Raw genomic sequence first — 21,204 nt, forward strand, 5'->3', positions numbered from 1 at the left:
AGTAACACAGTAATAATTTACCAACTTTATTGTAAATGTTAAGTTAGATTAAGAAAACAGCATGATGTTAATTCCAGAAGGAGTTTCTTTAGTATCACTACAGACGTGCCATGGTTTTCCTTAAAACACTTGTAATTTCCATTTTAGTGTGCCTATGCCTTCTTAAACTAGGTTTGGTACTTCCAAGCTCTTGTAATAGTCTGTATTTACATCTATGTTATTTTACATTTCTAAAACGCATTGTAAATGTGAAAAAGTAAATTATGAATTAGCTAAGGGAAATTTGGACAATGTATAGTAAGGCTCCTGATAGAAGAAATGTCCGAAGGATTAAAAAACAAAAGAAAACAGAACAAAAGTAGGTAAGATGGTACTCAGGTTCAGCCTATACTATTAGCAGATAAGAATCCAAATAAAAGTTTATAATCCAGCTATTGTCATGTTTTCTGCTTCTCTTCAAAGCAAAACTCCCTTTTGAATTGTGTATACTCACCATTTTCCCTTCCTGACCTCTGAATCTTCTCTGAGCCCAATCCAGGAAGGCCTACATCCTTGTCAGTCTACTGAAATTGGCTCTTATGAGGGTTACTAAGGACTTTTGTCTTACGAAATTCAATGGTTGCTCGCTGCCTTTGCTCTGCTCATCTCAGCAGTGTTGGACACAATCAACCCCTTCTGCCTTCCTGAAACACTCGATTCTGAGTATCAGTCTATGGCATCGTACCCTTAGATTCTCTTCCTCCTCACTGGCCAGCCTCTCTGTCCTTTGCTGGCTTCTCTTCTAAATGTAGTGGGGTCTCTGGGCTCGAGGATATTCTTCTCTCATTAAGCTAATTTGGCCCCAAGGCTTAAGTACCATGTATGTGCTGATAATTCAGACATTTTTATCTTCTTTCCCATCAGTGCCTCTGAGCTCTAGTCTGAAATACCAACTGCCTTAATACAACCACCTACCTAGTTTGGGTCACAAACTTGAAGTCACCATGATAGCTCTCTCCCTCATCCCCTACATGCAGCCTACCAGCAGGTCCTGTTGGTTCTAGCTCTAAAATAGATCCTGAATGTTATACTTCTGTCTGCTGCTACCACCATCATCTCTTACTTAGCTTCCTTACTGTCCTCTCTTCCCATTCAGCAGCCATTCTTCTGAAACAAAGATTCAGTCAAACCCAGTACTTTGTTTAAAACTTCAGTGGCTCTTCATTGCACTAACAATAAAATCCAGGTACCTTAACGTGGCCTGCGAAGCTCTTCAAACTCTGGTTCCTGCATCTGAGTCCATCCCCTCCCACTCCAGAGACATTGGAATTCTCTCCCTTGCCAAGGTTTATCCCACTTGGGGCTTTTGTGCTAGGTGTTCTTTCTTCCGGGAATGTTCCTGCCAACCCACAAATGCTGGCGGCTCCTGCTCGTTTTATTCAGACCTGAGCTTAAACCTCACTCAGGACAGGCCATCTCTGACTCCTCTCCGTCATGTTCCCATTACCTTGTTTTCATTTTCTTGGCACCCAGTGCTATCTAAAGTCATTATATTTGTCCACACATCCATTGTGAATGTTAATATAATTTCTCCACTGAAATTTAAGTTCAATAGAGCAGGAATTCTGTCCTCTTCCACGCTGTATCCCCAGAACCTAAAGAAGTATCTGGCACACCAGAGTTCAATAAATATTTGGAAAATTATTGTGTAATGATGCCAAACCGATCAGGACAATTTTAACAGATACCCAATTTCACCAAAAATAACCCTTTGCCAGTTACTCGGCGTGTAACTTTGGACAAGTTCCTTATCCCCTGAGCCACAATTTACTCATATGTTAAATGGTACTACTTATCTCGTAGGCCAGGTATTAATTGATTAAATGAAGGGTGTCACAACACAGTAAACACTTGGAAAAAATAACATTTTCTCTTTTTCATAGTTAACATATGCATTCGCATTCCAAAGATTCCAAAGTTTTCTTTGAATCTGTTAATGTTTATATAGGCTTTTCTCTAGTTAGAAGAATGTTTTGGTCAAGACTCAAGGGTAACACGTTTTCATCTAAATAAATTCATTTTCCAATAATTTTTTTCTCCTTCAGTTGTAATTTTTCACAAAGAGTTTTCTATCAGTTTCATTGAAGTCACTGTAATGTGAACATCAAGGGGGAAAGACAAAGTTGTTATGTGGATGCTGAGTGGTCAGTTGGGTGCAAAGAAATTTCAGATCCAGGCTTAGGCAAAGGACTGCTCACTCCATGTCATCGTGGCCGTTCAGAAGAGGTCACAAGTAGATCCACGACGCCACTGTGCTGCCTAATAGGGGCTGTTTGACAGGCGTTCTTCAAGTACAGAAACAAGCATTGTTGGAGACTTCGATTGCTAGTAAGCTGTGAAAGGTACACCTCACCATTACACTACATAATCATCTCAGGTATAGACTGCACAGCATCTTTTACTGGAGAAAGGGAAAGCACCTCTAATGTTAGTCTCATATTTCTCCACCCACACTTTTCTACTTGCCCTGCATGCTCACTCTTGCCACCCACCACACCCAACACCTTGCCAGGACACCCGCCACACTGTGTCATTGTATTTTTGGTTAAATAAAAAGAACACCAAAGGCTGTCTTTTTCTTTGTAGCTTCCTCAACACTAAATGAAAAAAAATGGGGTTTTTAGTAAGTAGGCTTAGCTACACAGTATTTTCATAGCTCTCCACAGCTTCATAATTATTAAGCAGAGTAAGTTTATCTAAAAACCTTCTAAACTTACTTAGCATCAGTTACTTTCTTACCTGAATTATGAAAGTGCAAAACATCCTTTTTTAAAATTCCAAGTGGTCCCCTTGGTTCTCTTCTGTGATTAACAGGACATCTACCCTTTCCTAAAATGTCTACTTTTGAGCTAAATAGCTTTAACAGTAGGTGGTGCTACGAATGCACGAAAATAAATTTGTACAGACCAAAAGAACCGTCACAGCTTTATTTCGTGACTCATTACAACATAGAAATATGCCTTTAATACTTCATATAAAGTTAGAGACAATACAAAATTTTTTTTTTCCTTTTAATGAAAATGACTTTAACTTAGAAATCTATTGTGAAACTTCTAGTTTTGCAATTCTCAGATATTCCAGTGCAAAAATAGATCCCATTACAGACAACATAAAGTGCTTGGAATGGAGGGCCAATGATAAAGAAAAAGCACAAAAACATAGCTTCATCCTAGGGTATTAAGAATGGAGAATACTTAATCCTTGTGGAAATACAAACATTCTATAAAAGGGAGGCAACAATTTAAAAGAATTAGAGCAACATTATTATAGGACTATATTACTAGTAAATATTAACAAGGGTACAAATTAATATCTCAATATCAAAGTGGTTCAATATTATGTGACAAATGGCTCTTTGGAAAAAAATTTTCCTGATATATACAACCACGAGAAGAAAACACAGAAAATCCCTTTAGTCAACGATTACAGTGAGTGAATGATGTGCAACGTTTAATAGTCACAATGCATTGCTTTCAGTACAGATGTTGAAATACAGTAGTTTGAGGTTTGATTTTCTTTTTTAAACAATGAACTGTGCTGGGCATTTACGTATAGAGGGCTTTGTTACTGTTTTCTTTCGTATTTTTCATATTCACAGTTAATAAGGTTTCCAAGGTGTCCAAAAGAAGCAAAAGCAAAAATCTTTGAACACTTGAGAATTTTTTTTGAAACTCACATAGTTACATTTCCACAGGGAATATGTAGAAATATTTTATTTGATTGAGGATAGAGCTGGTAAAAATTTCTACTACAATTAGATTTACACAGGAAATTTAAAAGATTACTATTTGGATAGCCTAAAAGGTAACAATATTAGTGAAGTCCATGTGTAACTGTAGATTGTTTCTAGCTTCAGAAGATATTCTTTTAAATCTATATTGAAACACTGTATTTTTTTTTTTTTCAAAATAATTCACAGTGCCATTTGATTTTTTTAAAATATGGCCATGAAGTAGGAGTAATCCAAGCAAGGAGCATGGACTTAACAGAGACTTTGAACATGATTCTAGCGAAATGGGAAAACGAGTTTGATTTTGAAAAACATTAAATGAGGAAAAAGCCTATGAATTTTATATCATAAAGACAGCATAAAATAAAAAGATCTTGACCTCATAAATACCTATGATGTCTAGTTATTAGAAATATGCCTTCAATTACTTATCATTTTAGAAAATATTGGCATTAATTTCTCAATCATTTTCCTTTCCAATCAAGTTATATTTATATTCTGTATATTTAAAAAGAAAAATATAGATTAATTTGAAATCGATCTGAAATCTTACACCCTTAGAATCAATATTTAAATTTCAGAAGACAGTAACGACAGTGAAAGACCACTTGAACTTCACCAAATAGTTCCCTCATATGTTTGTTGTTTCAAGACAGATGACATTAAGCAATCCTAAAAGAATATTATTTAAAGAGTTTGCTGACTAAAAATATTAGACTGGGTTGGAAAAGTCTGAAATATACTTAATGTAGGGGCATTTGTTGTTTTTATTTTTTATTTTTCATGATAGGTTGGTGACTTAAGAGATGAAAATTTTGAGATTGTAAGAATGGGGTGTCTAAGATCTTCAAAGCCAATTATTAGGAGGTACTAAATGCTGTATTCACAAGTTGTCTTGTTCAACAAGTTTTAAAACTAGCTGTTTTCTCTGTAAAAGTATTCATTGTTTAGTCTCGTGACCCTTATGACATTTGAACTTTCTTAGCTTTTGCACTGTTGCTATTTTCAAAAAGTGGGCTGCCCAGTATTCTTTCATGGTGCTCCCACAACTACCACAAGACAACCTATATTTGTAAACCAGTTAGCTGAATAATGTGGCACAGGAAATCTGAGATTTAATTTCTCTCCACCCCATCCATGCATACATATTCATTCAGCTATAACAGACTCAAAAATACTTGATTAATGAACTGAGATTAAGAGTATTTTAAATGATCTTAAAGAAACTTAAATATAATGTTGTCATGAGATCTTGACTATCACATTGTTTTCTAGTCACTAGTTGGATTATCCATCTGCAAACTTACATGAGAAAATAAAGCTAGTGAGGCAATATGGCCATATGCCTCTATGCCACAGGCTTCTACGAAGAGGCCAATCAAAGATTTCAGAAGTCACTGGCAGAACTTAAAATTCCAAATAAAAATACAAATATTTTTGTCAAAATACAACTCCATCTTTTCATATTCTAGATTAACTTAAAAGGCTAGAAATAATACTATACTTGTGTCAGACAACAAGATCTTGAGATGCAGTGTACCGTGTTGGCAGACAATCAGGACAGGAAGACACAGGCCTCTGCAGGTGTGAACGCACCAGGCTCCTTAATCCTATGCCCTGGCCTTGGCAACTCGCAGCTGCCAACAACTTGGCTGCTGATTCTTTGCTTTTTTACCAGGATCTAACTATATTTAAAGAGTCCCAGAAATATGACCCTGGAGGCCCCTGTCTCCAAGCAAGAGGCCATGTAACAATGAAACCAAGTCTCACTTGTCTAGAGCTGCCCACACTTTGCATGTTACCACCACCAGTGCAGCTCAGCAACGAGGGTCTCAAAGCAGGACTTTCTCCCACACATGGCACCATTTTGACACCTGATATTTGATTATGTTCCAATAGACTCTGAGCAGAGCAGCTTTCGCAAAAGTGTGCATGACACATCATGGTGCGTCAGGCTTTTTGAGCAACTTGGCACTAGTAATTCTGGCACCCTCATTGCCATCAATGGATGTGTCACTGGGAAACCAGTCTCCTAGCATGGCACAGCTTAGTGAGTGAGGATGTGCAGGCACGCCTTTTGATTTTGGTAAATAATCACTGGCCATGATTACTTGATGAATTACTGTTGCAACCCCAGTGAGAACATAAAGGAACAAACAAGTATGATTTCAAACCCATATGTCCACTGGGTTCCATACTAGTTTCACACAGGTATATGGTAATAAAATAAATTCAAGTCTTTTTTCACTGGAGAGCCACACAAGACATCAGCTACAAAGGCACTGCCCCTGTAATGGAATTTTGTTTTCATTGCATTGAATTGCATTGCATTGAACAGTATCGGTACAGTATCCAGTTTACTTCTTCCCACAAAACCTTCCAGCTCTTTCTTCTGGAACTCTTCCCTTGGCGCAAAGGAAGAGCAAGTTCTTCTCGTCTTTCAGCCACCCTGTATGAACAGGACTCTTCACACGTAACTTTCTTTCATTTTCTCATCCTGCAGAAAAGATGTAAGGACTGCAACATCCACTACTGTCTGGTTTTTGTGTAATGACAGGTCCTTTAAGTGGTCATCATCACTTTGGTCCTTGGCAAAGTTTACAAATACCTGTCAAGAGAAGGATGGACCCTTATAAATACCTCTCGACTTCCTTTCTTTATTCTAGTTGCATTTTTCCCTATATGGACAGGTAGGAGAATACAAGACTGCATAAACAGATTAACTAGAATACTGTGTGAGAGAGAGGGGAATACATGAAAATGCATTAACCATTTAAAAATTTTATAAACTTTTATATTGACCGCCAAATCACCAACTGCTCAATCATCTATTTACTGTGGCTTATATAGGCTTGATAAAAGGGAACAGGGATGAAAACTAACATTTACTAAACACCTACTAAGTGCCAAGCGAGATCTGTTTGATGTTATCTAATTTAAATGGAATAAAGCACCTGGTAAAATGTCTGGCCAATGCCACTTTCTCGATAAATGGTGGTAGTTATGATTATTATTACAATCTATTCTCACAATGACACTACAAAGTAGACAACATCATCTCCCTTTTCAGATTCAGAGAGGTTTAGAAAAAAAGCACAGCTAGTAGGAGAAGATTGGGAATTCAAGCTGAGATCATCTACACTGCTCTTAGGGCGCATAATGGGGTGGAGAAGGGACCAGGACTCCTCACCCTAAAAAATAAATCTATTTTTGATATTCAAAGCTTACTTGGTCAAGTGTTGTCTGAGACACAGAGTAGTCTTCTATGTGGAGTCGCTTTTTGCTCTGAGAGAGGATGCTGAATATCTTGGCCAGGGAAGATAATGAAGATGGAAGCTGGTATTGTAGCATGTTCCGGTGCTTCTCTTTCAGGACGCTTCCTGGAAAGGCGAGTCCAAAGAACTCCTGGACAGGCTTCAGATCAGGGTTGGCCCCTGCTATTCGTACAACTATTGTATAACCATCTCCAAATCTGAAAGCAGAATTAAAAAATCCAAATGGAAGATCTTCAGGAAACTTCTCAAAAGAATAATTAACCCTAAGAACCCAACTTGTGCCATGAAAAAGAGGTCTCTCACAGACCCAGAAATAAGTATCTGAGAAAAGGAACGAGTTGTCATTTACTGACTACCTAGTCTATGGGAAGAGTCATGCTGAGTGCCTTAGACACAGGATTTCATTTAATCCTCAACGGGATTATGAAGCCTGACAGATGTTAAGGGAAAGTGAAGCCTGGGGACTTAGCCACTTGCCCACGGTACAAAGCTCATAAGTGGTAGGGTCAGGATGTGGACCCATTTGTGTTTGACTCCAAAGCCTAAAAGCTCTAACCATACTAGCATGTGTAAATTCTTCCATTTCATTGATATAACAAAGCTTGAAGGTACATATTCCTAGGAAACTGACTCAGAGAGGTTAAGTAATTCACCCATGGGTGCACAACCAACAAAAGGTAAAGACAGAATTTGGATGCAGCTCTGTTTGACTTTAAAGCCCTTATTCTTTCTACTATGCCATTTTGTTTTGTTTATTCTCCTTTATTCTCACCCCCACCCCACCCCCCCCACACACACAAATAAATAAATACAAGCTTTCTCAGGCACTATCCCAAAGAAATCATCTTCATTACCTATTTTTCAGATGTTGGACGCTACCAAGGCACCTGAACTTGCCATTGACCATAATTGCCATCCTAGTGCAAAGAGCTTCACATTCTTCCATACTGTGGGAAAGCAGAATGAGGTTTTAGCTTTAGAGAGATGCTCCTATAACCATCAGAACATCACCATGACATCTGGCATTTCAAAGAAACGTTCCCAGCTCCCTAGGGAGCATCCTGTTACAAATACATGAAGATGCAGAGATAACATTTTCACTGTAGTGTGGTTTATAACTGTGTGAAAAGTTGAAAACAATCCAAGTGTCTACAAAAGGAAGCAGTTAAATAAATTATATGGAATACTATCTGGCTATAAGAAATGATAACTGACTTGGAATAATGTTCACGATATACTGTTAGGTGAAAAAGAGCAGTATATGTACTAAGCTTGCACTTTTTATTTATGTCTCTCTCTCTCTCCCTCTCTCTCTCATATAAATTTGCATAAGACTCATACAAAGATATTGCCCAGTGATAGTTAACTCTGGGTGATGCAATTCAGGCAATTATAATTTTTTCTTGTCCTTTCTGTATTTTCTAATTTTTACACAACAGTCATATATACCAGTTGGAAATTTTAAAATGACACACAGAAGCCAAAACGAGCCTTCACTACAGACCTATGAGATGTAAGCACAACTGATCTCCCTTCCTTGATGATACTGAGAGCACAATTCCACAAGAATCGTCGAGCTTTGGGGTCCATGCCTGTGGTCGGTTCATCCTGTAATTAGAATAAAATAAGTCCTGTCAATTTGCAGATACACACATCAAAAATATATTTGTGTTTTAGATGAAGAAGCATCTTTGAAATAGCCTAAATTTTAACTTATCATTCTAGTTATTTATTGATGGACCAAAGAACCAGACCTTACACTCAAGAACCAGTTTACTTTTATAAATATCCCACTGAGGTAGGAAACTCAATTTAATTTTTTTATGAAGTTAAATTGAAATAAGCAAAGGGAAGGGGAAAAGTCATTTAATTTCAATCATCTTTTCATCCGACAAGTATATACACAAAATTCTTTTTGTCTGAAATCTCTGAAATTAGTGTAAGGTTTGGGTAAAATTTCTTTTTGTCTGAAGTTAGTATAAGGTTTGGGTAAAATTCCTTCTCTTTTCTTCTTTAGCTCACTTCAGCTTCGCCTGGTTTATTATACTTGCTAATCTCAGAGAAACAAATTCCAGATCCAAATGGCCTGGATGACATTAAAGCCTCAACCCAAGGCTTCTTCTTGTAGTATTTTTTAATGCTCTTCTCCACAGAACAAAAAGGGTCCCAGGGCACTGTCCTGCCCAATCCTTTGTTTCCCATCTATCTGTATGTAAGCAACTATGACCCAGGTGCTACGCTGGGGATCCTGAAGCTGTGTCCACACTCTCTATCTTCAGGGGATGAACACATAGATGGTCAGAAAGAAGGTTCCAGAGGAAGGTCAAATCACACACCTAGCCTCAGCCATACTTGTCAGGGTTCTCCATGCCAGAGTCACCTCAGTGTGTGTCAAGGAGGAACAAGAGTGCTTCCCTCTGGTTCTCTAAAGCTGCTCTGCTGTCCCTGGTCGGGGGAGGGGAGCTTGCCATTGGCAAGCCAGTCATGCAACATCCCTGGACAGACAGGACTTTAGAAAAGCGATGTTTCCCATTCAGGCCAGAATAGTTTTCCATTTATAGTCACACTCACCAGAAACACCACAGGAGGCCCGCCGATCAAGGCCATGGCTGTCGAAAGCTTGCGCCTGTTGCCTCCACTATAGTTACCAGCATATTTTTCTCCATACTTCACGAGGCCCAGCTTCCGAATTGCCCACTCACCAACCTAACGAAATAAAAACTCCCTTGACTTCCATCTGGCTTGGTAATATTATCATGGCTTTCTCACACAAATTCTTTCACTGGGTAAAGCCAGATTCTATAATCATGATCTGGCAAGTGCCGAGGAGCCAAAAGTGGGGGCAATGGCACTTCTTCTCTACCTCCCAGCATGTGCTCAACCGCCACTCCCCACCCCACCGCCACCATGGATCCCCACCCTAGAAGTAGGTGCAAAGAGCTAGCTTTCCTACTGCTGCATCCATGAAGAAAAAAGCCTGAGGCTGATGGTCATGTGTGAATCAAAGCCATAGTTATACAGTCAGAATGCCAAAGGAGGCAGGCTGGCTGCCTGACGCCCACTGTACCTTGCCAACTTCTTTCTCTGGGACTCCTCTCAAAAGGGCGAAGAACTCCACGTGTTCTCTCCCGGTTAGCAGCTCTGTGATGGCATCAAACTGAGGGCAGTAGCCCATGTTCTGATGTACTTCATGGATGTTTGATAAGATACTGCAAAGAAAAACAAAACCAGTCGGGTTTTAGGCATTTAGAGATACTCTGATCAGATAATCTTACCTAATGGTCCTGGTAAAGTACGTTTGTAAGTGACAAAAAATATCTGTGAGCACACTTGCTATAGCTCGAAGGAAAAGCCTTTCTGTCCCCAGGATGCCAGCCCCTCCAGGAAGTCAGGGTTTCTGTCTCTATCCTGCCCAGTCCTTGCTCTCCTGACATCTCAGCATGTAGACTCAGTCCCATTTTAGGATTCCCGAGTCCATCCTAACTGCAGCACCATCTTTACCAATAATCTCGGTCACATGATCCTGGGGCTGTAATACTAACTTCCATCCCAGACCTGACTCTGTGGTCCAGTCATATGTCCCAAGGTGCCTGGTTGCTCCAACATCCCCTTCATGGCCCTTTGGATCCAGAACAGGCCTAGCAACTCTGGGTGTGACCTCCCTCTGCTCTCTGCTGCCCATGCAGTGACTCAGCCACAGCATGTTCCAAACCCCTGGGGCCTGCTAAATATCCAACCAAGGCACCCTCCCGGTTTTTAAATTTGTTTGCTTTTTTTTTTAAATCACAGACCTCCTGAGAATCTGGTGACAGAAAAATATACCTATAGACAACTTTATACATCGTGGTGGGATAGCTTTTAGGAACTGAAGCCAGTCTCAAGTTGAGAATCTTTGATGTGAAAGACGCTCGGTGTCCACATCCAGTCTGATGGCTGCACTTTAGCTACCTCTGGACAGCCTTGAGTTTAGCCTTTCAGCAGTATTCATTCCTCCCTGCCTATCTAACTAATACTCCCAGATCCAGAATCATAGCTGAGGTGCCCATGGACACTGCCTGGATCTCACAGCTACGCTGCCCAAGCCAGCTATTAGAACCAGTCCCTGTGACAAACCTAGGTTTGGGCCACTTATTGCCTTTACTGTTATATGCCCCAAGAGCCTCGTGCTAGGAACAAGCCCAGGGCAGCAGGTATGCAGCCGCAGGCCTGCTATTCTAGAATTTCTGTTCTCCTAAACCTCCTTTACACCTCTACTGAAAAAATTGGGACGAGACAGGAGGAGAACCGCAAGTACATTACATTCCTTGCTCCTTTAGATTTTATTAGCCAATAGCCCACCATTCATTGTTTTCACATTGTGCGTCATCACCTATCAGTGGCTTGTGAAATAAATTTATTTGGTCACAACCAATATTTTTTTTTAATGATATGGTATAGAGCAGAATAAGATATATCAGAGGTTGGAAGAGTTGGTATTGTTTTATGAAACTTTAAGTTATATACACGTTTATGTCTTTGTATTTACTGGGTTTAGATATAAAATGTATTTGCCACTATGGGTCATGGTCAGAAAAGTTCAAAAGCCACTGCCTTGTACCATGTCCAAATAAGAAGCCTAGAAAAGCCTCACATATTTCAAGTACTCAAGGATAACAGTTGCCTAACAGGTCTCTAACATGGAGCTGTACCCCTATGATCAAATTGCTTAGTGACCTGTGCATTCTCAAATAATAGCCTGCTGGTGGTTTCACCAATTGGTACAGCCTCTAGAGAGGGCAATTTTGCAAGTGTATACCCTTTTACTTTGTAGGAATTTTCCCCGAGGAAATAATCAAACATGAATACAAGGATATATTTACATAGTGAAAAACAGAAACTAATAAATGTCCAACAATAAGAAATTGATTAAGTAAACTATAAGTATAATTACACAGGAGAATTTTATGCAGCAATGTAAAAGTCTACATCTTTGAATATGTAACCCACTGGGAAATCGTCATAACATACTCATTAACAATATAAACTAATTTTAAAAATCTAGATACAGTATGATTCAATTTTATAATACATTTACATGTGTATATAAAATAGTATTCTAAAACTGGATTGTGATGGTTGCACAACTCTATAAATTTACTAAAAATCATGCAATTGTACTGTATGTAAATTATACCTGAATAAAGCTGTTAAAAAAAAAAAAACAAAAACAGAATGAGACTGAAAGGAAATGCAAACAGAGGCTGTCTCTAGGTAGTGGAGCTATGAATGATTCTGATTTTCTTCTTTATACTTTACTATATATAAACACTTTTATAAACTCTATATAGTATTTTTATGATCATAAAAATACCAATATATTTAAATAAAGTAAAAGAAAGTCTTTGTGGCAAAATATAGACCACTTTTCTCACCTATTTTTGTTAAGAAAAGCATCTCCTCTGGTAACAGTGGTATCTCCAGTTAACATCTTGAAAGTTGATGATTTCCCAGCCCCATTAACTCCAAGGAGTCCAAAGCACTAAAAAAGATTGGATAAACTGTATAAGCAAATTACGAAAAATCTGATTATAAATGACCATTACAAAATAGTCACCTCAACTTAGTTTTTATCTAGCATAATCCTAAAACATCATTCACAAATATCAGTGAAGAGTCAAACATTTTCTTGGTCTTAAGGAATCATATGGACATTTAAAAAGATATTTTATAATTGGACTATTTTAAGTGTGGGCATATTTTGTAATAATATTTGAGTTGTCAAGTTGAGGCCTAAATTAATGAGTGAAAAACAGTAATGAAAGCCAACTAGTCAAATTTCACCATCTAATCCGGCTAAAAGGCATAAAAGAACATAACCATGAATGAGAAAGAAGAAAATCAATTTTTCTTAAATCTATTTGAATTTCATCATCATCTTGAACAGATGAGAAAATCACACTGGATGTGCATGTTTTTCTTAAACTGCCTGAGATTATCCAAAATCATTTTCCTCTGACATATGAAGTCCCCATCCTCTCAACAACCGATTGCTCCACTTATACATAAAGATAGAAGCATTTAAAGGCCACTTTTACCCCTTACAGACATTGTTATCTGATTGCATAGAGATAGTATGAATCGACAGGGACAAATACAATGTAGACAAAGTGCCTTTACCTCTCCAGGAGGAATGCCAACACAAATCCTGTCAACAGCAGGCTTCCTCTTCCTTCTATATACCTGCAACAAACAAAACGCAAAAATTCATGAGCCACATTGACGCACAGCTATTGCAGGCAGTTGTGGAAAGGGGACTACAGCCCAAAAACACCAAGAAATACAACTCATCGATAAGATTAAGTCACATATTGGTTGTGCAGAGAGCCTTGATCTGTCTCTGTAGCAACTGACCTCCAAATGATTTGCAGCTCAAAATTCTAGTCAATTTCTTTTTATTTTTAATCTAGTATCAACCTTTTAAAGAACATATTAGTCAATAATGTCCATATAATTTTTCATTTACTTACTATAGAAGGGTATTATAGATTATTTTAAAAATTAAATTCTACAGGGTAAAAACATGTAATTGAAACACTGTAAATATTGTACATATTACAAAAAAGTGAACTGTTGGTATTCTAGCACCTAGAGAAGGGTGGAACAGACCTTCCTCCTGGACTAGGAAACTCAATCAACCATTTAGTCTCCCTACTTTAGCTCTGACTAGGCGTACAATTATTAGTATGTTTTAATAATAAATGCATAAATGTAAGTGTGAAAAACAAATGTATTCGCGAATGAGAAATCACATTACGAAAGTATTCTCAGTAGGATTTCTTTAATTACGAAATCCCCACAATGTATTTTAAATAAAATTAAATTGACAGAAGCTTGGTATAGACAAATGTTTTGGGAAGAATGCTCTTTTTATTAAGCAAGTCAGCAAAATGTTAGTTTCCAACATATAAAGCTGAAAAAAACTGAAGACAAGTTGTTATTGCCTGGCTTCATTGTCTCACCTTTGTCAACTCCTTGATTTCCAAGATGTCATTCTGTCCTCCGCCATCAAGTATTCTTTGTCTTTCCCGCCTGACATCTTCATCTTCATCATTCAGGGGAGGAAGCTTTGCACTTACAGGTCTTAGGGGAAAAAATTTAAGAAAAATCAACCTTCCTTCCAAATTATTTTTCAAGACAAACATCCAGTTTTTCTATAGCAGTCCCAGGACTGGCAGTGCGGGGGAGTGGGGAGGCCCACATTAGGAAGGAGTTTGATTATCTGCTTTGAGTTCAGTTCAATCCAAACACCACTGTCAAGTGTTTCCATCTGTCACACTCAACAAGATGCTCCATGAGTTCTGAGAAAAAGCTCACCTGGGCCTGATGAAGAATCTGTACTGGATCAGGACAGTGATGAGGAAGAACACCACACCCTCTACGGCCATGGCAAAGAGATTTCGTCCCACCAAGTCCCAAGAGAGTGGTGAGATGAAGCGATTCTCCCCTGAGAGACACAATGCAGAGATCCAGTCAGAACGGAGGCACCAAAGACCATGGCCCTTCCTCAAAGTCAGGCTCAAATTCACCTCTCTCCCTGGAAATACCCATGGTTTTCGTCCATGACAAGGAAAAAAATTTAAGGAAGTAACCGCTTTCCAAGTCTGATTTCAGGTAAGGTTTTGGGGAAACATACTACAACCCAGTATCAATTAGAATTTCAGAGCCAATGCGTAGAAGGTCTGTGATGTCATCGAAGAGATATGATGTTTCCTTTTTAATAAAATGTTGAAAATCCTTTGTTAAAAGGCAAACAACCCAGGGTAATTTTTAGGGTCAGTATTTTAACATATTATAAGTTTCGCTATGATTAGAGAGCACTTAAAAAAGATGCCCCCGTCAACAGCATGTCTTGTAACCTAGTGGCCCAATTAAATCACCTAGTTTTATGTAAATATTCCTTAAATTCCTTATACATCTCCTTTGTACCTTCGAGTTAAAAAAAAAGTCCCTGTCTATGTCTCTTACATAACATGGCCATCTAACTTATATGAGCCAGTGAATAAAGAAGAGTAATGTGGCCACCGGGGAAATACTTTTAGACTATAAAGGTAGAAATAATGGCAGTAACTTAATTTTTATATACAGCCATGTCCACAGACCCATGATTTCCCTAATGAAGCCAAAGTGTGCTGTATCTAATTCTCAAGGCTGTGGTTTGACATTTCCAATGACTCTGACAAACCCAACCAGTGGTATTAGGCACTGACTTTAAAATAATGCCGGCATTTTCCTTATCTCCAAAACTGTCCTCTCACTTTTCTTAGTGCTGTCCCAAGACTCATACCATAACCAGCTGTGTTGTCATCAGCCCTAGTAGTGGGGAGAAGTCCTGTGCCCAGTCACCAGCCTCTTTCCAAAACAAAGGCCCGGCTACCAAGGCCCATGCAAAATGCCATTTTTTTAAAAAACATCCTCTGACCACTGCTGTCACTCACCAAACCTTTCCAAGGCATCAGCCATTGCCTGGTTTTTCACCATGTCAATAAGCCCCCGACCCAGGCAAAAATGTGGGAAGATCAAGAACACAGACTTCAGGATATCATTGATGTTATTCAGCTTCTAAAAAAGTAAGACAGAGGGAGACTGAATGTCATTTGTGGTTTAAGCTAAAAATTTATCAAACTCTAACGTATGGAAGCAAAAAAAATATTTTATTCCCCGAGGCCAAACTGAACCTTTGAATTCAGATACTAATAAACAGCAACAGCCACAGCTGATGATATGTATAACATAATAAAATTTCGGCTTTTTAGAAAATTTGGAATATGCTATGAATATGGAGAAATATGAGCAAAGTTTAGAAGCATGGTTATGTTTAACCAGAAGCAAATCCATCATGAAATATTTGCTTAGCATATTAAAAGCAAATTGCTTGTGTCTGGGTCAATATTTCAGCTTCAGGATTTTGTGGAAATTTAAATCAAGCCAGCAGTGGCCAAATATCCAACAATTGAGTAAGCTGCTATATGCTGAATGCATTGTGACAGGGCACAGGGTCAGACAAAGGTTAATAAGAAACAGCCTCTACTCTGAGAAAGAAAGACGTGGAAACAGGAAATCACTACATAATTGGATGTGTGTTGTACTGGAGGCATGAACTGAGGGCTCTGGGGGCACAGGGAAAAGAGAGAGCACCTCTCATAGAGCAGGTAAAGAAAGCTTCACATTGAGCTCAATCTTGAAATTAAATGTGATAAACGAAGGGCATTTTAAGCCAGGCCTATAGTAGTAGGGTGGGTTTAAGGGATGAGTCGGCTGAATCTTACAGTACCTTGAGAAAAGGGGTAGTGGGAACTGGCCAGGAAGGGCTGTACACCCATGAAAGGCCTTACGTGCTAAGTTAAAGTGTTTGGACAAAGGCGATGACAACAGGAAAGGACAGGGACCCTTTTTTAAGAGATCTATAGTTGGAAGAACTGACAAGGTAACCAGTTGAACATGGGAAATAAACAAAAGCAAAGCACATAAGTTGTCAGGTGGGAGACTGGGTGGATGGTAATGCCATGCGGTGTGATAGAAAAGGCAAGAGAAACATTAGGTTCTGAGGGAGAAAGATGATTAGGACATGTCGAGTCCGGGGCATCTGTAAATTATCTAAACAGAGCTGTCCACTAGGTAAGTGAGAATGTGAGACTAGAGTTCAAGGGGACAATCAGGGATAATAGTATAGAATTGAGAGAGAACATCATAAGACACGGAGAGAAGTGGTAAAAGCATCCGGGATAAAAGGTATCACCCCGAGGTAGCACCTAAAGGGGCAAGCAAAGATGGCAGAGGACCAAATGTTTGGAAAAGCAACATTTAAACACTAAAAAACTTGTCACAGGAAACTGAAAGGTTTGATCACAGAACTACTAGGAAAAGGACAGGAGGGAGGTGCTATGCAAATCCAGGGAAGAGAGAATCTGAAAAAGGTCAGAGTGGCCATCGGAGTAAGATTATGATTAAACACTGTCCTCTGGCTCCTGGAGATGCTCATCCCAGCAGGAGGCGCTCTTGAGCAGAACTCAAACTCACATTGTTGGTGAAGAGCTCCAGCACAAAAGTGGCCACACTGCCATTAATCCCAATGAAGAGGTTCACACTGGTGAGGACCACGTAGGCTGTGCTGGGGATCTTGAACACAAAGGAGGCTGGATACATGAGAGGTGTGATTGACCACCTGGTGAGGCACAAAGACAAATGTCCATTGAATGTCCCCTGCCATCCTTCTGACATCAAGCACATATGCCTTACCCATTGATATCCCCAAGCCAGAGGTGCCTTACCCATACAGCAGAAGTAGAAGGGCTAGCACAGGCAGGTTGGTGGAGGACACGTAGGACTTCTGCTGGAAGCAGATGAAGATGATAACGACCAGTGTGGCAGGGACCACATAGTTGCACTAAAAATGAAACAAGAAAATAAAGTTCATCCCTTTGTCAAAGATATAACAAATCCCAAGTCTTCACTATTATTGGACAAGAAAGGGCAGATAAAACATATTGGAGAATAACTTTGAATTAATGAAGCCACATAAACTATTAATCAAAATACTGGACAATACATTTTGACAAGCATTTTATCCTTGAATGATTCTATAAACTGCATGCCCTTTCTGTCTTTCCAACAGCAAAGCCAAGGTGTCATGCTCAGTAAACTAACTGAACGATGGATTCTCAGTCAGAATAATTTCAATTTCACAGGCAGCAAATAAGCTTCCATTATTCTTCCCAAAGATAACTGTCTGTTTCATCGTTAATGCTATATTATAGTCTGCCCAAGTTCAATCTCACATGTAATTTATTTATGATGTAAGTGCTTATAATATGAATGTCAGAATTGTTTCATCACACTCAGAATAATTTTAAGTCTGTCCTGACAGTGTATCAAAACTTAAAATGCACAAATAAAGACTTGACCAAAAGATAATTATGAGAATTCATAGCTGGCAGAACTAAGCACAGGCAGGGATGTGACAGTGGGTTTGTCAGCTGTTAGAAGAATTCACAGCTTCAGACCACAGGATTCTGCTTCAGTCTCATCCTACTCATTGTGTTTATCAACAACTTAGATGAAAACATGATGATAGCAAATTTCAGAAGCATGGGAGGGACAGATAATACAGAGGAAGATAAGTGATATTCCTGAGTTAGGGACTTGGTCTTTCATCTCTGAATCTCCTATGCCTGACAGAGTCAGACACACACTGAGCACTTAGTATGTGTTTACTGAATAAAGTAATTAATACATCAAGATAAAAACAAATGGACACTAAACGAAATGTAGTTTAACAGAGATAAATATAAAGTTTAGGTTCGAAAAAGTCAATTGCATTAGTATAGAATGAAAGAGACCCCATTTAACATTATCTGTCCAACAGAGATTTCAGTTCACTACCAAGCTGCCAAGGAGACAGTGTTACTTCCAAAATGCAATGCCCATGGGCTAAGTAACAGAGGTATGGGATAGAGATCAAGTTCCTCTTAGGCTCATAACCATTCAGATCACAGCCTAAGCACAAGGTTAATTCTGGGTTTTGCTTTTCAAAGGGGACATTAACAATATGGAGCATGGTCATAGAAAGGCAATCAGATCAGAACAGTGACAAGTATGAGAGGCTTGCTCTAATCAGCACAGATATCATCATCACTCACACGTGTACTGTGCTTTAGGTATTACAAAGGATGTTCTTGTCTATCACCCTATCCGGGGAAGACAGGTAAAATAAATATCTTCAAATATCTGTGGGGCTGTCTAGAAGGAGAAGAATTAAATTTGATCTGTGTGTCTTACAATTAATGGAATTCACAGGGAGATATATTTCAACTCCACTTTACAAAAATTAGAATTGCAGAATTCTTCGAAATCCTATATATTGGTCTAAACAGAAGCAATAAATTAGAGCTGGCATGAAAACATATTTGCAATAGATGGGTAAGTTTCTGGTAAGGTGTGTAGAGTTTTCAAATGACAAATGTACTCCTAGTAAGACCCTGACTCTGGAGGTTAAATCTATCATACAAGCTAGGGGCATTGGAGTTTTGACTAAGAATCTTCCACCTCAATGTTCCTTTGAAAAGTTTTCATTTAGGAAATTAGGTGGTGGTGCGGTAGTGGTATTAACTGCAGTCAGTGTGGACAGATTTTCTCTCAGGTGTGAGATCAGCTCTGTACTTAACACCATGTTTGGTGACAAGGAAGTGTACAACTGCCTCTGCCTTTTCCTTTTTCATTTATCTTTAGACTAGGTAGAACACTTCCTGGTGACAAGGACTCTTTCGTCCAATGCATATCTCTGATGGAGATGCATACAGCAGCAGCAGACTGGTATGCTCACCATATCCCAGACAAAATTGGAGAGCCAGTAGATGACGGGCTTCACTCCGCTGATGAACTGCAGGTGCTTTGCTTTGCTGACTCGCTCCTGGATCAGGAACACAACGAAGCTAGCTGGGACGAAGGACATCGCAAAGATGACACAGATGGACACGAGGACATCCACTGATGTGGTCATCCTGAAAAAAGAGGCAGTGAGGATATGAGGGACCACTGATGCAACTGAAGACTCATTCAGGAGAACACACACACACACACACACACACACACACACATCTGAAGCACAGCCTAGGAAAAAATAACTTGTTCAACAAATATATTTTTTTCAGGGTTAAAGATAATTATTTTCAAGTCAAAAATAAAAAATAAAAATAAAAACAAAAAACCACCCCAAACCTGATACTTCAAATGCAAAACTGATTCCACTGAGATTACAGAGTTCACTGCCATAATGAAACTATTAATGGAAATCTGAGAGTGGCCAAATGGCATTCACTTTGTTCTACTGTTCTTGACCTTGTAAGAGCAATAAGTTGTAAATTTTCACACACAAAGGACGAATGTGGCTTGAAAACTAAATTAAGCAGAAATATTAATGTGAAACCATTCAAATAAGTTAATTTTGGCTATAAATAAGTTTGAAAACAATAGCATTTGGCATATCAATCTAACACATACAAAAAATTTTATCAGATTCTTATAAAAGGAATGAATGGTCTTATAAGCCCATGAAACAGGCTACAATATAAACTATATATATATAAATTTTATGAAAGCTTGGTATAAAGATCCCAGTGACATATACTACTGATATTTTATAAGAGTTAAGCAGAAATGATAACTGTGCTATGCCCCCGTATACATAAAAGGGACCCAATACGTGTTGAATACTAACTATGTACCCAATGCTGGACTTGGCAATTTACATGAATTGGCTCATTTAACACCATCTAGAAAGTTTAGAAACCAGGTTCAATCCCAGATCTCTGATGTCAAAGGCTAGTATAAATTCATCAATAGGTAAAGTTTACCTATTCATACTGGCTTTATCTTCACACACACACACACACACACGACTCAGGAATTAAAAACACAGGCTTACAAAAGCATGTTTCACCAAGGTTAAAAACAGTGTCAAAACAAATGAAGCTGATTTTTACTAAACACTGTGTTGATGGTGAGTTAAAATACTTTTAAGATTTCAATAATAATTTAACTTACTTTATATGAATTCACTAATTATGATGGTTTTTACATGTAAGAGTTATTTATCTTTTGCATTTTAATCTCTGCCAGCCAATTCATAAACTGATCATTTTCTGTCCAGAGCCTGGACCAACCCAGACAGACCATAATGAAGCTGTTACTCTTCAACCAGATTCACAGTTCCCTCCCCTGTTCCACAGTTACCCCAACACCCTCTCCTCTCCCCACCTGATACGTTCACCCATAGCTACACTTACAGAGCCACTTCTGAGAGCTGCTGCTTGGTGAGATTCAGGGGGTGATTGAAAGCGGTAATCCCATACTGGCTAGGGTTCGCTCCCTTCTGCAGGTTGGCCCGGAGAATGGCATTGTTGATGACATTCAGGAAAGAACTGATGGCATGCCACCCCTTGTTATTGAACCACACCTGAAATAAAACATACCAGGTACAATATAATGCTCCCAAACCCAGCTCCTGCAGGTACAACATAATGCTCCCAAACCCAGCTCCTGTAGGTTAGGTGCACTCACACATAAAATGTACGTAAACTTCAGAAATTCCAGTCACATGCCAAGATAAAACATTATGGCCGGAGA

At 38.8% G+C, this 21,204-nt stretch overlaps 1 protein-coding gene across 9 annotated transcripts in view; it reads right to left on the minus strand.

The window, feature by feature from the left end:
- Nucleotides 1-2,952: 2,952 nt before the first annotated feature.
- The window catches only part of ABCA1 (ATP binding cassette subfamily A member 1), a 120,635-nt gene continuing 102,383 nt past the window's right edge, over nucleotides 2,953-21,204 (minus strand). For all 9 annotated transcript variants that reach the window (XM_025041317.1, XM_025041311.1, XM_025041323.1 and 6 more), the window contains 15 exons: nucleotides 20,865-21,034; nucleotides 19,403-19,580; nucleotides 17,352-17,467; nucleotides 17,101-17,245; nucleotides 15,519-15,642; nucleotides 14,398-14,527; nucleotides 14,043-14,163; nucleotides 13,201-13,263; nucleotides 12,456-12,562; nucleotides 10,112-10,253; nucleotides 9,616-9,750; nucleotides 8,549-8,652; nucleotides 7,899-7,991; nucleotides 6,998-7,241; nucleotides 2,953-6,377 (listed from right to left, as the gene is read on the minus strand). In XM_025041317.1, the coding sequence (XP_024897085.1) occupies nucleotides 6,237-6,377; nucleotides 6,998-7,241; nucleotides 7,899-7,991; nucleotides 8,549-8,652; nucleotides 9,616-9,750; nucleotides 10,112-10,253; nucleotides 12,456-12,562; nucleotides 13,201-13,263; nucleotides 14,043-14,163; nucleotides 14,398-14,527; nucleotides 15,519-15,642; nucleotides 17,101-17,245; nucleotides 17,352-17,467; nucleotides 19,403-19,580; nucleotides 20,865-21,034 (2,013 nt within the window). In that variant the 3' untranslated portion in view covers nucleotides 2,953-6,236. The remainder of the gene's footprint in view (nucleotides 6,378-6,997; nucleotides 7,242-7,898; nucleotides 7,992-8,548; nucleotides 8,653-9,615; nucleotides 9,751-10,111; nucleotides 10,254-12,455; nucleotides 12,563-13,200; nucleotides 13,264-14,042; nucleotides 14,164-14,397; nucleotides 14,528-15,518; nucleotides 15,643-17,100; nucleotides 17,246-17,351; nucleotides 17,468-19,402; nucleotides 19,581-20,864; nucleotides 21,035-21,204) is intronic.

This window comes from Pteropus alecto, unplaced genomic scaffold, assembly GCF_000325575.1.
Source record: "Pteropus alecto unplaced genomic scaffold, ASM32557v1 scaffold111, whole genome shotgun sequence".
Classification (NCBI taxonomy): domain Eukaryota; kingdom Metazoa; phylum Chordata; class Mammalia; order Chiroptera; family Pteropodidae; genus Pteropus; species Pteropus alecto.